The following is a 17983-nucleotide window of genomic DNA, read 5'->3' as shown; positions in this document are numbered from 1 at the left end:
TACCCGATCGGATATTATAAATCGCCCGATCGTAATATCCGATTAGAATTTCGGATTTCGGCATTCCGAGTGAAAAATATTTAGAAAATAGGTATGAGTGTATTCAGGGTCTATATTGACTCGAAATGAAATTACGAAGTCAACGGTGCGACCGGAATTCAATTCCGAGTTACGGAACTCAAAAACCACTTTTTGAGCCGTACCGGGTGGATTTCGGTCCCGACAGTGGTTCAGAACCGACTGTCTCCGAAAATTACCAAAATTTACCATAAAATAGGAAATAAAATTTCAAGAATAAAACTCAACTAGAGTTTTGTCTAATTCTTTACCGAAAATTCCCAAAAATTCATTTTCGAATATATAATTAATGAAAATATTAGTAAAATCTTATAATTCGAAATCGTAAAATTCGCGGTGTTACATACGACGTCAATGAATTTATGTTCATTAGATGTCTTACTCTCTCTGTTGTATTTTCCTTGTTTGTATATGTGTGCTATGCAGATGTCCAACAATAATAGTCACGTTCGAGGTTATCATTTCACCATGTCCCCGATGGGACAATGGAAAAGTGATGGGTACAGATACACATACACAGGCCCCTGCGGTCTGACGTTGCACATGGTGTGCAACGGGTCATCGATGATGATCCTTCATCCTGAAACCTACATTGACACTTCTTTCACCTTGCCGCCAAGGGGGCTAAGGTCTCCAGAGGATGGAATTCAGTACCGGCCAGTCAGGAGTGATGGCGCCGTTCCCTTCCACGGTCGGAGGACGTGGTCAGATTGTCTGGGTGCTCTGTCATCCAGTAGAGCCACGAGGAGCTGGGTTCTTGGAGGAGGTCCCTGCAAGAAGACCAAAGTTTTGAGAATATCATCCCCTCCGAATTATGCCGCGGGGTTATGGCATAACGAAGTGGAGAAAGAGGTCATGGAACTCGTAAATGTAGAGAGTTCGGTGGAGGTAATCGACCTCGTGTCTGACTCGGAAGAGGAGGAGGATCCGAGTGAGGGGTCCAGCATTCCTGGAATCTTCTGAGTCAGCTTGTGGGCTCGTCGATGTCCCTTTTTTGTTTTTGGTAGGGGGCTGTGTTTTTTTTTTGTATATGTTAGTGTCGATGTAGCTTCCGCCTTGTTGACTTAGTTTGTATGAACTAATTCTGACTTAACCGATTATATGCATTATGTTATTCAGGAAATTGTGAATCAGGTTAAGTTATCATTCGATAACGATAAGTTGATTTTCCGCATTCGAGTTACTTAAAGTGATGTCCCGGAAAAGGAAGGTTTTGAAAAGTAAATAATTTTATATCACCAATCTCTTTATTAAAAAAAAATTTACTCATTTTCCCGTAATATTTTTTAGAAGTATTTTTCGGGGCGTTACATCATTAATGCACATCTGACTCGCTATTAATACGCCGCTAACATTGTTTCATCTACTACGCCACCTACAAATCTACCTACCCCTGACAAATCGAAAATAGCAGACTTGCAAGATGGTTAAGAACAGCCTAGTATATACCTACCATACTCCTATAATACATGCTGAACTACGACCAACCAATGATCAGATGCCACGTACACCATCACAAACTCTATAAATAGGGAGAGCTCCCGTACATGAAGTATAATTAATATCACATTCTCTCATTTATTGTTTGCATTCCTTTATCTTTACTCTCATATTTACTCTCATCTCTCTCATATTTACTCTCAATCACTCCCATTACGTTTCATACTTGCTTGATCCTCGAAGAACATTTTCAAGTACATCCACCGGCGAGTCCAAATTTCGTTCCGACCAATCTGTAGAGACAAGTTACTCAACCAGATTCTCGATTCCGGTTACTTCTTATCAACATCAAAGGACACAAGGAAGTCTTTTAAAACATAATACGAGTGAAGATTCGAGTCTCACCCACAAAAATAATAACATAATATTTGTTGATTAAAAAAAACACGAAGACATTGCTCCTGGATTAGTCTGTGCCACCCCACCACTCTCACTCTCTCTGGTTCTCACATATTCCATACAACACATCACGCGATCGAGTAATGCTAGTGTCTCCCTACTCTTCCATCCCACTGCCCATGCTCAAATTCCACCCGTGCAAATCATCTTAATCCAATAATATTTTATATAAGGTCCTCACTAATGAAAACTTGTTAAGTTTATCTGGAAAAATTAGAAAAATTTATTTTTGTTTCAATGTCATAAATGTGAGACATTAAAACATGATTTGGAACAATAAATATTTATTTCTATTCCTTATAAGTTCTTTAATATATATTATTGTTTTAAAATATGGTTGGCAATTTTTTCTAGTGTGTTTTATATTGACATTATTACTATTTTAATTGTTGTCAAATTTTATACAAATTTTGGCAATCGCAATAAATATAACATTTTGCTATTATGATGCCATTTATTACCATCATCTCTTGTCATTATTAGGGTTTTTATTTTTTAACCGTTCACATAAAGATATATATCAAAGTAGGGCGGTTTTGCTGGCCTTAGGTTATTATATATTCCTCACATTCATGTCTAGCATTAGCACTAGTACATAGTTAATTTTGATATAATGGAGGAATACACTAATAACAATCACTTGAGTGAAAACACAGATTCAAGTCCAAGGCCAAATTTCTTGTACTCTTCTTTGGCTAGTGGTTCAGGTGTTGGAAACCATCATCATAATCATGATCATCACGAGTTTCCCATCAACACCTTTCATCTTCAATCAGATGGTGGATCATATCATCCTCATCACTGTTTTCAATCCAATCAAGTACCACCACACTGTGTTGTGAAAACTGAAGCTGATAGCACTAACTCTCAGCTTCACTCTCCGATCTTTCACTACCCTTTAATGAGAGGAAATCTTCACAACAACTTGATGCAGCAACACCAAGGTGGGAGCCAAATTAGCTCCAATGAAGTTGAAGTTATAAAGGCCAAAATCATTGCTCATCCTCAATACTCAAATCTCTTAGAAGCTTACATGGATTGTCAAAAGGTACACCAATTAATTGGTGATTAATTTCATTTTTCACTATCGGAACACCTAACCCCATTATTTGAGTATCTATGCCCCATGTTATTTATTTATAAATCAATATAGCTCTTAACCTCTTATACCATTCTCTTTCTTTAACTAACTATTCATAGGTTGGAGCTCCGGCGGAAGTGGTGGCGCGTCTGGTGGCGGTGAGGCAAGAGTTTGAGGCACGGCAGCGATCTTCAGTTAACTCAAGGGAAACTTCAAAGGACCCAGAACTTGACCAATTTATGGTGGGTGGTTTTTTCCCTAACCTTTTTTTCTTCGCTATTTTTGGGCTTTACTAATTTTCTGATTTTGAATGATGCGTGTTTTTAATTTAACAGGAAGCTTATTATGACATGCTTGTGAAGTATAGAGAGGAATTAACAAGGCCTGTGCAAGAAGCCATGGATTTCATGAGAAGAATAGAAACTCAGCTAAATATGCTTTGCAATGAACCTGTGCGGATTTTCTCTGGTACTTTATTATATCTTTCTCTTTATAGAACAACACCACAATCTTTGTTATTCCCTTCTTGGTTCTTACTCTTATTATAACTTCATTTTCATCCTTCTTAGTCCAGGTATAATCTCCAACAGATTATAGATTATAGTGCTAATTTCACTGAAAACAAAACTGATTAATTATTAAACTGTAATCAGATATGGCTTAATAGCAATCTTGAACCGGGTTCTGCAGTTCTAGAAAATCGTAAACCTTGAAAACTTTTTTCTTCCTATACTCTCTACTTCCACCATGGAATAGTGGGAGACTGAGAGGGGACCCAGATTTGACAAGATGTTATTTCAATATTTCTTCAAGCACAGAACCCTAGTCACGAGCCTATATATCACTATATTTTATTAGAGATCTAAGAAGAATATGCATTATGAATTATGATCAGTTTTTTATTTCCTTGTCTCCTAGATTTGACAAGTTTCATTTTAACCTGTATATATATTATTGAATGTATATGTTGTCTAATCTTCACGACTCCAGATAAAGCTTTATTTATATTTATCATAAAGTATTTACAAGTTAGTCGATATTTTGCTTAAACCCAAATTCACACGTTCGTGTCTCTGTTCAGTTCCTTCTTTTCCAAAGCTTCTGAGTTCTGACATAAATATTCTTTTAGGGTTTCCTAGCTAATCCATTTTTATATTTGGGTTTTGCTACCTAAAGCCTATTATGACTATGAGTTACGCATATTTATTGGGTTTTGTGGACATTCTCAGTTCTCACACACACACTCATCATTGTAATGTTCAGTTCTCTTCCGTATAGAACAAAATGCCGTTTTTACCTAGTCATTACTACAATTTCTTGTGTCTGAGTAGAAATAATATTAAACACTTTGGATGCAGTTCCCTTCCCCCACGTTCCCAATTCCAACTTCCAAGGATACTGTAAATTGTTTTACTGACATTTTTTTAAAAAGTGTTAAAATGGGTAGTTGTTAAACATATTAAACAAATAAATAATAATTCAATATTGTTAACAACAATAGTTAAATACCAAAAAAAAACAATTATTGGAAACTAAAAGTCGATACTAATTAATTTAGTCATAGAAATTTTGATTCATTAATATTGGTAAGCAAATATGATGTTAATATATTAAATGGTAATGTTAACCAATGCTGTAAAACATTAATTGAGGATTAAAGAAAAAGTAACATGGGAAACTACAAACTTCTTTTCTCAATATTTTAACTTCACCATTTTGTCATAATTTTTTTCTTCTCATTTTGCCTTCTTAACCAATACCCTTTTAAATGTACCAAAAAATGCCCTTTTAAAGGCATTACTTTAGCCTATATTGAAAAATACAATGCTTAAACTTTGAAGTGTTTAGTTCACAATCTTTCAATACAATTTTATATTTCTCTTAACACAATCTTTTAAAAGCTAATGCCTTTTAAATTGTCTTTTGTCAATAAAAAAACACAAGGATGCTAATGTACATCTCCCGACTAATTATCCAAGTACTATGGTGTAATATGAGGTATATCTCATTTTCTGTGGGAATATTTCTGTCGATTAAGCTCCCTAATGATACTTAGTACTAAATTAGAGTTACATTGCTTGTACTAACAGTATTATTATGGTGATGACAGTTGACCCATACGAGACATAAGTCAAAAAATTCACGCCTTCATATTTGATAACTTGTGATATGGCTTAAAATTTCATTGGAGAATATTACATGTGTCATAAGGGCATTGTTCAAGAAAAGAAAAAACAGAAAGTTCGTTTTTATGGAGAAGTGCTGAACTTAGTTTTCCGAGTTAAATTCTTCATTTTGTATTCCTTAAACAAACAATGCCCTTAGGCCTTTTTGAACTTGATTCAAGCTAAATCTTGAATATGGATTTGTGTTTTCAGTGATCAATTGACATATTGAGTTTGCTCTTTGATGTACCTATCCCATTTCTTGTATTTCTTCTTTAGTGTCTTCAGTTAATACTCCTTATTCCTTAAATGTAGTATTTTATTTGGATGTGGGTTGAGCACCCAAAACCAATGACATTAGGTCACTCATTAACCCAACTCAAATCCCATCATCCATAAATCAAAATAGTAACTGTAAGTTATTGATTATTATCTTTGGTAAAGCAGAAAGAAATGTAACACTTTAAATTTACCTGGACATTGCATATATACAAATATAGAAAACCAAAATAGAACTGAAATGCTGTTGCCTTTCTTCCTCCATAAAAGTATCTTCCCTTGAAATATACATTTCTTTGTTCAAAATGATTAGTATTTTCAAAATAGCATATATACACTTTTGTTCAAGCTTAATGTATATTTCCAAAGTTGACCATGAACTTACTGATATATATTATTGTGTGAATGCAATTGCAACAGATAAATATGAAGGTGTTGGGTCATCAGAAGAAGAACAAGACAATAATAGTGGTGGAGAAACAGAACTTCCTGGTATTGATCCTCAATCAGAAGATCGTGAACTTAAAAACCACTTGCTGAAAAAGTATAGTGGTTACTTAGGTAGCCTTAAGCAAGAACTTTCAAAGAAAAAGAAGAAGGGAAAGCTTCCTAAAGATGCTAGGCAGAAGCTACTAAATTGGTGGGAACTACACTACAAATGGCCATATCCTTCGGTATGTAAATGTGTCAGACAATTTTTTGTTTACATAAATTATTACAACTATGCACTGTGTTTTATAGTTTTGTTTCCTGATTTTAGAGACTTGTACAGGAAACATACATTTGCTTTTGTTTTGACCCTGACCTGTACAAGTCCTTGAAAACATGAAACACAAAAAACCAAAGATGCCCTAAGTTATCCGGATATATATATTGTGTGTAAAACACTTTATTCTCACAAAAAAATATTTGTAGGATTTGATCTCATAACCTCTGGATCGAGGCAAAGGAACTTATCATTTGCCAAGGCACAACTTATATTGTGTACAACATTTTTTTAAAATATTATGGAAAAGTAAATGCATACATTGGTGTGGTAACAAAAAGACAACTAAGCACTTTCTTTCATTATTATTAGGAGGATTTGTAGGAGGAGTATAGGAGGATCTAACATTTTTCACTTAGATATAATCCTTATTCTATCTCAAAAACATTAGAGGATTGGATATTTGATATTCACATACACTGACATAAATCACATGTTACCCTAAATGGGTGGGCTGGTCCCGAAATTTAGGGAGGGTAGATGTACACATTATTACTATTGTTAAAATATTTCCAGTGAATCCTAGGACATCTTGATCTATTCATGGCAATGTTTTTTTTACTATTGTTAAAATATATTATTGGATAATTACTAGGAATCAGAGAAGGTGGCATTGGCAGAGTCAACTGGTTTGGACCAGAAGCAAATAAATAACTGGTTCATAAACCAAAGGAAGAGACACTGGAAACCATCTGAAGATATGCAATTTATGGTGATGGATGGCCTGCACCCTCAGAATGCAGCAACTCTTTATATGGATGGTCCTTATATGTCTGATGGTCACTATCGCCTAGGGCCATGAGCCCATCCATGTGCTTTTCATTAATAGGGTATGTAAGTCACCACTCTGGTTACTAGTTTCATATCAATTAGCACAGTGTGATGAACATTGCTTCTGCTTGTACTATAGTTATCTTGTTACTTGTTGCTTGTATTTTCAGTATAAGTCTAGTTCCTTGTAGCAATGATTCATTAAGATGATGTTACTTTTGTTTGGATTGTAATCTTCTAAAGATAAAGATGCTACTAGATATGGAGCTTTTAATTAGGTGTATATGACAAGAATGTATTCATCATAATGTGATGATTCTATGTTATGTTTTGCCATGTTGGTCTCCCTTAGTCATCCTTCTTTTGTTTTGAAAGAAGTGAATGAGTTGAAAATTGGATGAACGAATAAACTTAATGTTTTAAGGTTTCAAGTTAAGATAGGTTGACAAACTCTCTTATATAATTTTTTCACTTAGCATATTGAAGAACATTTTAGCCTAAGATTAAGATCTCCTAACAAAAATCAAGATCTGTTTGATAACAAAAATATTCGTTTTTGATAATGAGTATGGCCTAAGAGAGACGTGTGAGATGAGACATGGTGAAATCTTCAAAGAGGATCAAAGGGATGAAAATGCTGAATTTTATCAATGAATTATATATTTAAAAGTTGAAAGAGTAAAAAAGGAGTATTCCAATCTACTACTCAATATTGTGTAAATAATATTAGACTATCCAGTCCAAAAATCATATCCTAAAATTATTCAAAAAATAATTACTTTTGCTCAAAGATTTGAATCCACAATTAATTCTGTAGATAGTTCTAAAGATCTTACAACTATTTCCTTGTCAAAGGTATGGAGTACCTTATAAGCTGACAAAAGTTAGTTCACGTTGATAGCGAACTATATATTAGTTTGCTTGGAACAACTATTTTATAGATACTGGATGAAATTTTGGTTATTGGTTATCATTTTGTGACTTTTTAGTTGTGTTAACATTGTACGACTTTAGTATAGAAGTCGTGATTGAGTAATATAATTTTTGGTCAGTATAGAAGTCGTGATTGAGTAATATAATTTTTGGTCAGTATAGAAGTCGTGATGGAGTAATAGAGTTTCTGGTCAGTATAGAAATCATGGTGACATATAACGACATCTAGATGGAAGTCGTGATGGAGTAATACAATTTACAGTCAGTATAAAAGTCGTGATGACATATAACGGCTTCTGAATGACCTTCAGGAAGTCGTGATGACATATAACGACTTTTGAACTGAAGTAATCATTTATTATTATGACTTTTGAATTGTAATCAAAGGCCTTATAAAAGTCATACTTTAATATCACGATTTCTAAATAACAACGGTAGCCTATCACGATTTGGTAAATGAGATTATAGACCATTCTATCTAACGGTTAAAAAACAATTCGTTTGGAAGTAAACTTACTTGTAGTTCGCAAGTTAGTCGTCACCTTATAAGTTAAGGAGCATGGAAGACTAGTGACGCAAGAAGTGAAAATTGAAAAAGTCCTTCAAGCCTAAGTAAGAAGGGGAACTATAAGTGGAATCCAAATCCTCTATATCAAAAGTTTTATATGTCTCTATAATAATCTAATGATATTTTGTCAAATATTTAAACGTGTTAGAATGACAACTAACGAGAAATTAAATGAGGAGTGTTGTTTATTATTAGGCAAAATTTTATCGGATTCATTTAGAGACATAATTTTTTTTGGTATAGAGAATTTGGGTTCACAAAAGTGATGGTCTATCCACCTTGTATCAAGTATCAACTACAAGAAATATACTAATTCTAAGAGACATTGCTGGTACATGCCCACTCATGTATGCAATTTGAGCATCCATAGAAGTTATGGAAAAACAAGGACCAAGAAAAGGTTTAACCGGGTCAAGTTGTTGAAAATGAGATGAATTTTTTTTTATTTGTGGCTATTTACTTTTCAACAAATATTAACATGAACTTTGGTTGTAGCATATTTAGTGAGTTGGATAAGTGAAAATTTTCAAAATTAGAATTGCACATTAGAGAGTTGGATAAGTACAAAATTAAATTCCAGATATGTAGTTTCTGCCTAACATTAATCAAAATCTTCTTAGTGTGGAACATCTCTTGAAAAACATTATGCTACTTTCTTTGAGGATAAATCATATCTGATTTATGTCAAAACGATGACGACTGTTTATAGTAAAGATGCATAATAAAGGTTTTCCATTAAATTTGAAGCAAGTACATGCCAAACAAAAGGTTATAGATGTTGAAAATATTAATGATATATAAGAAGAAAATTGATATTGTGATTACTAATAGTTTGGCTAGTGATCTCCAATTCACTTATTGAATTGTGTGAAATAAATGTGAATCTATTTGTGGAGATAGAGAAGAGAAAGCAAGCTCAAGAATATCTTAACAGCATTCTAGTCAATGAGAGAAAATTAGACCAAAGTTAATTTTTTCGGAAATTAGTTTACTTGCAAAAGTCAAAACTCATCGCTATTTTGGAGAATGAGTAGCTGAGTCATAATCTATCTTGTGGAAGATCTTATCACAATTGCACATTACTAGATTCAAAAGGATGAAGTCAATTCACTAATGCAAAGAGAATTCTTGAGAATATGCCTACTAGTTGGGATTTTAAGCCATGGTTATATTCGTGACTTTTTAAATTATTATTACAAAATCTTCTTCTTGCAGTAAATAATTTAAGTAGAAGAGGCTAAGAAAGTTTTAAATAAATCTAAAGCAGATACAAGATCAATTAGCGTTTCTTGCTTATAGTTTATACAGTTTCAAATACGGATAAAAAATTGAAAGATAAATATGCTCCATATGCCCCCACATTATCTCAAATTAAGTAGAATGATATCAAATAGGATGAGAAAAATCTTAATCTGAAAGTATGCAAGTGAGAGTACATTACCCTACCCGCTCACCCAATTTAGTCTAATCATGATCAGACCAAAATAGAGTCGGGTCTAAGTTTGGATTTAAAATTTAGATTTAGACAATATTTAGGCTGGGCTAAGAGATAAAGATGGCTCTACCCGACTCATGACCACTCAACTATCATATTTGTATGTTTGTATCTATTTATGTTCAATTGTATATAGCTATGAAGCACGGATTCGCCAAATACCCTCGCGTATCGGTGTCCGACACGTATCCGACACTGATACGCTCAGATTCGCGAAGGATACGTGTCCATAGAGTATCCAAAAATAAAAAAAGTAAAAAAAAATATCGAGACACGTATCGGATTCGTTTTCAATAAGATATAGGATATATAGATTCATTTTCAATAAAATATAGGATATATAGATTCATTTTTATGATAAGATAGATTTGTTTTCAATAAACACTCACTTATTTAAAGGTCACATCATACCAACTTACCATCACATCACATTGACCCTCGAATAGCTGGTACTTTCCGATCCATAACATCGCCGGCCAGTGCTTAGTGTTATTGCCTCTACCGCCATAGGTATGTTGTGAAGAGCAAACAGAAAAAGACTTACATTTCTTACTTCTTAGTTTCTTTTTGCTTAGTATGTATATAAAGAGAAAAGGATGTGTGAGTATTAATAAAGAAATTAAATAAAGGGCTTACCTTTATTTCTTAACATATAAGAGAAGATAGAGGGTATGAGAGAATATTTTGATTTATACTTAAAATTTTATCATATTTTATATATTTTTTATTAATTTATATGCGTATCCTGAACATATCGTATCCTACATTTTAGAAAAAATGTGTGTCGATGTATTGGATACGTATCGTATCCGATACACGTATCCGTATCTGTGCTTCATAGGTATATAGAATAAAGACATCTTTTGTTGAAAGTATCATTATTTCTCTAATTTTTCATATTACAATATATATACAATTTCATATGTCAAATTACATATCCATAATAATAAATAAAATATTGAAAAAATTTTATCTACAAAAATATGCATTACATTTAATCGGGTATATGGTCCGGTTCGAGTTTAAATGTTGTATCAATCGATATTTGAAGTCGGATTAGTTTCAAGTCTAGGACTGAGTCCGAGTTTAAAAATGACATTACCAATATTTAATGTCAAAAAATGGATAGGTCTTACGCGACTCATTCTCACCCCTACTCTCTCGTCACAACAAATATTGGAAAATGCTATATTTAATAAAATAAAATTAACAGATTTACTTTTCAAACTTCCCTTGCCTTTACATCCTAGATACTTTTTCCTTAACATGGAGTTAGAGTATTCAGAATGACAAACAATATTTTTATTTTTATTTAAATCTCATACATTATTTTATAATTTATTACAATTTCACATGAAATAAGAACGTTATATTTTTTTCTTACAATGATAAATATCATTCTTATTTTTATTTTGGTCACACATCATCTACTTTTTTCTCACAACATTTATCTTTCTCCCCCTTACCTATGGTTAAGAACAATAAAGAATTGTTCTTAATGGATGGGGAAGAGAAAAAGTATTGGATCATATTTCACACCCACTAATAGCGAGAATAAGATCCTCTGTCCTAAAAAGTCTCTATCTTTAGGGCTGGAAACAAGCCGAATCGAGTCGAACCAGAGCTCAGCTTGATTCAGCTCGAAACTCGACTCGAGTTCAATATGAGTTTTTTTTAACTTGAATTCGGCTCAGTTAAAGTTCGCGAACTGTTGGTTCAGTTCGAATTGTTCATTTGGACAACTTGAATAATTAATTAAATTTTAAAAAATACTTGAAAAGGTTTTATATATATAAATCTATTTTTTTTATATATAATAACAATAAATATAAAAAAAATAATGTATTAAACATTAAAATTAGTTTATATATATAAATATATAAAAATCTATCGAGTCAACTCATGAACCTAACGAGACGAACTATATCCAACTCAAGTTCACCTCATTTATTAACGAGCTCAATTTCTAGTTTGTTTGGTTCATGAACCAAATTTATCGAACTAAATAACGAATCGAGTTTCGAATGAATACCGAGTTGGTTCGGTTCATTATCAGCCCTATCTGTCCTCATGTTCCTAACCAATAACATTTCTCAAAATAATATAAAATATTAATTTATGTTTTTTACAATTTTTTCTCAATTAAGTAATACATTTGATTGACTTGGTACACTGTTGGGGAAACCAATAGGTAAACCAATAGGTAGAGAAAATCTTCATCCCTAATCACGATACTGTGACTATACTTTGGCTAGCCATGCATTTATTAGGTAAAGAATGTGATTGAAACAAGGTTATTAAATAGGCCGACTCAACATTCTTTCCGGATCGTGCATGCACAACTTTGATAAGTCAGATTAATTGCTCTATAACTTGAAGATTGAAAAAAAAATAAAAGGTTCATGCCATTCAAAGTAAAATCAAGAAGGTGGATGGATAAGATAACCTATACAAGTTCTATCTGAATTAATAATGAAAGAAATAGACCAACGAATATTTAAATTATATCTAGAAGAATGAGGTAAGCAGTATGAGATTTAATTACCAACATGCACTCCTCATAGAAGTTTGATAGACCAAGTGAATGTTATTTTTGACTCATGAGTGAAGAGTATGTTTGCTCATCACAAATAGAAAGAAGTTTGATTAATTCTAACTCTCACATTATGTTAATGTTCTGTTTCAAAACTAGTAAATTGATAATGAGACAAGTAGTTCAACATGTATTTAAATGAATGAATTAGATGATGTAAGACTTAATTCCGAACATCCTTTTCATAGTAATATAGCAATACATTTACATAAAATTAAATTATAGGTTTTAAAAAACATCTTTTGATTGATATTTTCTTTATTAATTTGTTTGAAGTATACATATAATCACGTGCTCTAATCATTATAAGGAGCATGTCCGTGATGGTAATCTATATCAACTCTCTATATCTACATGATACATTCACAAGTAACTATATAATAAATGCAAAAAAAATTATTACCCTATCCTAATCAAATGATCACTAATACATCCAGACTAAACCATTAATTATGATTGGATTTGTTAAGGTCACCTGTCCCCAAGTGGTCCTTATTCTCTGCGATAGACCAATCAAATTTTAATAAGTAATATACAATGTTACTTTTTGTTTTTTAAAATTTTCTTTTTATTTATTGACAATATATAATTGGTCGGAAACAAAGAATGAGATACCCTTAAAGATAAGTGATCTTTGAGTTACAGACTTTAGTTGAAGATCATGCAATGATTTCTCTCATCAGGACCAAGATGAGTGGGTGAATGAATATTTTCTGTATATAAGTGATGATGGGCCTTTGAGCCAATATGCAACATTGTCATGGGTGAATAGCCATTGATGTTACCATTGCAAATTCTCTCACAAGAAGGGCATATTATAAGGGTTGCTGATGGAATCTGCATAGGAAAGGGTCCTGGTGAAGTTTCAATTGATTTAAGTTCTTGTAGCTCCTTTTTCAGCCTCTTGTTCTCTTCTGTTAGAGTCTCACAGTACTTCTTCAGTAACTCACAATCAGTTTCTGTTTGCTTTAGTTTTGTCCTGTGCATGTAATCAATATCAATTATATTAAAGAAAATAACATTCTCTTAATAAATCTTCTTACCTACGGATAATTATTTAAATGAAAATTAAATAAAGATGAATAATCATTTGATAAAAATACAAATATCTGATGCCTTTTGAACTGAATTAAAAAACATTTACTATTTTTTAATCATCATGAAAAATGTTTGTGTGATATAATATGGACCACTATGCATAGTTTGTGGGATATATAGTTAAAGAAAAATGTTTTTATTAACAATGTTTTTTTTCATAATATGGAGACTATATTTGATTAATGTAAAAATATCAAGGAAGAATAATTAAGGCAAATTGGCATCTTTATAAATTAGAAATTACCTCGCTCTTCTATTTTGAAACCACACCTCTACTTGTCTCGTCCTCAAATTTAGATTCATTGCTAGCTCTTGCTTTTGCTTCTGAGAAAAATAACAAAAGAATTTAACATGCATCAGAAAACCACCCTAAAAATTACTAAATCATTTTTTGGTATAAAAAACAATATCTTGTAATTATCCATAATAATAAATGTCACTCACAGTAATCGAATATTTGACGCAATGAAGCCTTATAGACAAGACCAACTCCTCCTTGGTAAATTAATAAATCATTTGAAAAACATAAAGATCTAAACCACTTAATGATCGAAGAAGAGATTAATCATGATTGACTGTATCATATTTATATTTATGCTATGCTATAATTAAGGTACCGGATTGAGAGTAGAATGCTCTACGAAGTTTTCTTCTAACACTGCAGATTGTTCTTTTGTGAGCCTAAGTTTCTTCCTTGTGTTACATACTTCATCTTCAACATCACCACCCTTTGAGTTTGATGTAACCTTTTGTACCTCTACCTCAAAGTCTTCACCTAAAAAATTGTCTCTCTTCCTCTTGATACTTGAAGAGTTGGAAACTAATGAAGAAACCGCGCTGCGAGAAGAGATTTCAGTCTTTGAATTTGGTTGGTTATTTGCTTCATCACCATGATCACTTAGTCCTAATGTTAGAGATGGGTATGCCTTGTTACACGTTGATGGACCATCCTTTCTTTCTTTGTGGCTTTGATCTCTTTGCTTGTGATGATCGTGTTGGCCAAGACTAAGATCAAGACCTAATTGAATCCCTGTGTTAGAGTTATCATTAAAACCCATGATACAAATTGTGAGGTACAAACCTTGGTGAAAAATGTTGGAGGAGTTTGTAGCTCACAATATTCTGAACTTATACTATATATGTGTGAAAAAATAGAGGGTATGAGTTAAGAAATGATAGGAAATGTGACACTTGTAAGAGGGTGTCACCGTGTGAAGAGGGTTTATGATTATTTTATTTGTGTGAGTATATAAGTCACATATGCACTCCATAAAAAAATATGTTGGGGTACGGAAAATTCTTCCCTGTTAGTGTCCCAAAATGATTATATTCATCTATCTTTAGTCAATCAACTTTATCAAAATAATATAGAAATATTATTTTATGTTTTTAGAATTTTTCTTTTTAATTAAGTGATACATTTTTATTAAATCATAATAGAGAATTATGACAAGAATTGGAACGAGTAATGTATGTTCCCACAACAAAGGGAGACTAGTTTTTCTAGTGAGATTCTTCAAGACTCTAATTTAAGTTCTTGGGCAAAGGGAACTAAACATGTCCCATATGAACCAAATAGTGTGTGTTTATGGTATTTTGGTTTAGTTATGGGTATCCTTAAAACTTCACTAGAGCCTGAACATATAAGTATAGTAGGGTTAACTCTTTCTACATATAGAAATTGTTTCATACACAATTCTTAATCCGGAATCATACTTAAATAAAAATAAACATGTACTGTCTGAATCAATTACCGTATTGCAAGAGTAGGTGGAGATGGATATATTTATTAATGGAATTATGAAAATTTGAAACTCTCTTTGTGGCTAATAGGTTGACCATGAAAAAGTTAATGACTCACCCTCTCTCTTTTTAAGCAGGACAAGTTCTGCTAAATAATATGAAATTGTAGCATGACCAAGTGTATATGGTGTATGGTATACGTGGAATTACGTGTAAAGTGGGTAGAAAAAGAAATTTCTGGCCTTTTAACCTTTATTTCTTTTCCACTTTCTTTCTCAAGTATTTTACCTGTCTTTTTTGTTTGCGACAATCATGTAATATATATTTTTACCACAAAGTTGAACCATGGTGATGATTATGACAATCACGTTATATAAATAAAAGAAGGATGTAAAATGAAGCTAGGGGACCAGTACCAACAAGCCATTGGTTTAATACTGTAAGATTTCTTTGGATCACCAGAACGATTAAAAGATTAAGAATTCGATTTTTAGAAATAACATTTGTTAAGAAAGTTAGTCATACATTTCGAAGGGGATTAATTCATTATCTAAAAGGTTAGAGGATACATGTACCAAAAGAGAATGAATGGACTAGTTATTAAGCAAACTTCCATAGGTAGACATCCTTTCATTATTATTCACTTAAAAACAGTATCGTTATTTGAAGTTATTATTCCTATAAATCAATTTATGGTTGTTTCAAAAGTATGTATGCATTTTGATTTTTTTTAGGTAAGATTTTGAATTGAAGTATTTTGAATTCTAACTTGACTTGCATATAGTTTTGGCCAGAACAGCACTGTCTCTCATGAAGGATACATAAATGTATTCTAGAAAAAAAGTTATTTTTGCTACAGAAAAATATATTTTTAGAAGAAGAGGAAATAGATTAAATTAATTAAAACAAGATAACTTTCTTATGGAGTAGTTGTTGATCAAAAGGTCCGAGACAAAGTGTGTTACATTGGATTTAAAAGAATAATGAAAAAAAGAAACATCATCTCATTTTGCTTCAAGATCAAGATGGGGAATTTTTCAAATCTTAAAATTGTCCACACAAGTGACGGGAGCTAGCACGCAAATAGAAAATATTCCAATGTAAAATAAAATTTTGAGTGCTACCAATTTGTTAACCAAAGTTTAGTGTTAATCTTCCCTTTTACTTCGTTTTACCTTCTTTATTTATTCCAAAAGTATTATTGTTTTACAATTTTATGGAAGATAAAATGTATGTAATGAGAATGTAAGAATTTTTATATTATCATTACATTATTCATATTTAATCATTATTAACTCTTATATATAAATTTTTATATTAATTAACAATGTACAAATATTGCATTAGTCAAAAAAAAATCCAAGTTCTATCATCATTTAATAAAATATGTTTATTATCTTTTTTATGGGTTTTGCTAATCATTACCGTTAGGGAAATGCTTAAAGAACTTAAAATGTAAAGATAATCTTAAAAACTTAAAAATATTGTCTCTTCAAATATTAACTATACTACTTCACAATGTAAACACTGCACTTTTTGGTTCCTTAAACATTGCCATTTTTTTTATTAATTAATTATACTTTTTATTCTCGCATCTTAAAAAATAAATATGAGTGTTTTGGTCACAAAACAATATTAAGTAGTGATGATTTGTTAATTTATGGGTATTAATCAATATTGTGAAACCCGATCTGGATATCAAATCAGAAGAAGTATTGTGTTAGGTTTAACTGGTTTAAGCGGTTAAAACGTCAATTCGAACTGGATGATTTCATATATAATTTTTCATTTTTATCTATAAATATATAGTTATATATAAATACAAAATTTTATATAAGTAATAATTATCTATAATTATATTGAAATAATATATTTCTGTCTTTTTTTGAACGAGAGTAAAACAAAACATTAGAGTAGTGTTCTATTATTTTAAATTTTAAGTGGACCGTCCGGTTCACTTCCCGAGTTATTGCGGTTCAACCAGGTTTAACATGGTTGGACCGTAATTTCTCCGGTTCAAAACGGTTCAACCCTCACTCGGTTAAGACTACAAACCAGAGTCGTTTTCAACTCCGGTTAGTGATCAAACTAATCGGAACGTTTAGTTCGGTTATCACATCACTGGTATTAATCTTAAAGAACTAAAAAATGTAGAATTGAGAGTGTTGGAAATCCTTCCTAATTGATGTGGAAGCAAGACAAATGAATCTTGGTAGATAAACTATTGAATCATTCAATGATGGCTATTCCAAAGTCTTGGAATTATTCATTGACTCTTGAGAATTATAAAGTCCAACTTAGAAAGTTGGAGTAGCACTTTTCAAAGTGTCTTTAAAAGTATGGCAACAATTAGTCATCCACTATGTCTTTATGATAGAGCCTTCCTCCCCTTCACTATATATGGGGGACTTTAGAGTAAGAGATACAACAAACAAGTGAGAAACAACATCATAGAGAGAAAGTGAGAGAGTTTGTCCATATAGTATGAGATTTTATTCCTAGTGAGATACTAGA

At 32.0% G+C, this 17983-nt stretch overlaps 2 protein-coding genes across 3 annotated transcripts; one reads left to right on the top strand and one right to left on the bottom strand.

Moving 5' to 3' along the window:
- LOC109343237 (homeobox protein knotted-1-like 2) lies at positions 2525-7386 on the top strand. 2 transcript variants are annotated; one of them, XM_019581452.1, is made up of 6 exons: positions 2525-2830; positions 2873-3025; positions 3178-3300; positions 3394-3526; positions 5923-6176; positions 6864-7386. In XM_019581452.1, exons 1-6 carry the CDS (start codon positions 2591-2593, stop codon positions 7068-7070), a joined length of 1110 nt encoding a protein of 369 aa, XP_019436997.1. In that variant the 5' UTR covers positions 2525-2590; the 3' UTR covers positions 7071-7386. The 2 variants fall into 2 exon arrangements, with proteins under 2 accessions (XP_019436997.1, XP_019436996.1); XM_019581451.1 differs by having other exon boundaries at positions 2525-3025.
- LOC109342295 (homeobox-leucine zipper protein HOX15-like) lies at positions 13277-14972 on the bottom strand. The gene is made up of 3 exons (XM_019580306.1): positions 14344-14972; positions 13971-14050; positions 13277-13607 (listed from the first exon to the last, which is right to left on the bottom strand). Exons 1-3 carry the CDS (start codon positions 14782-14784, stop codon positions 13277-13279), a joined length of 852 nt encoding a protein of 283 aa, XP_019435851.1. The 5' UTR covers positions 14785-14972.

The sequence above is a fragment of the Lupinus angustifolius genome, chromosome LG03 (genome assembly GCF_001865875.1).
Source record: "Lupinus angustifolius cultivar Tanjil chromosome LG03, LupAngTanjil_v1.0, whole genome shotgun sequence".
NCBI lineage: Eukaryota > Viridiplantae > Streptophyta > Magnoliopsida > Fabales > Fabaceae > Lupinus > Lupinus angustifolius.
This window is presented reverse-complemented; position numbering and strand designations above follow the sequence as displayed.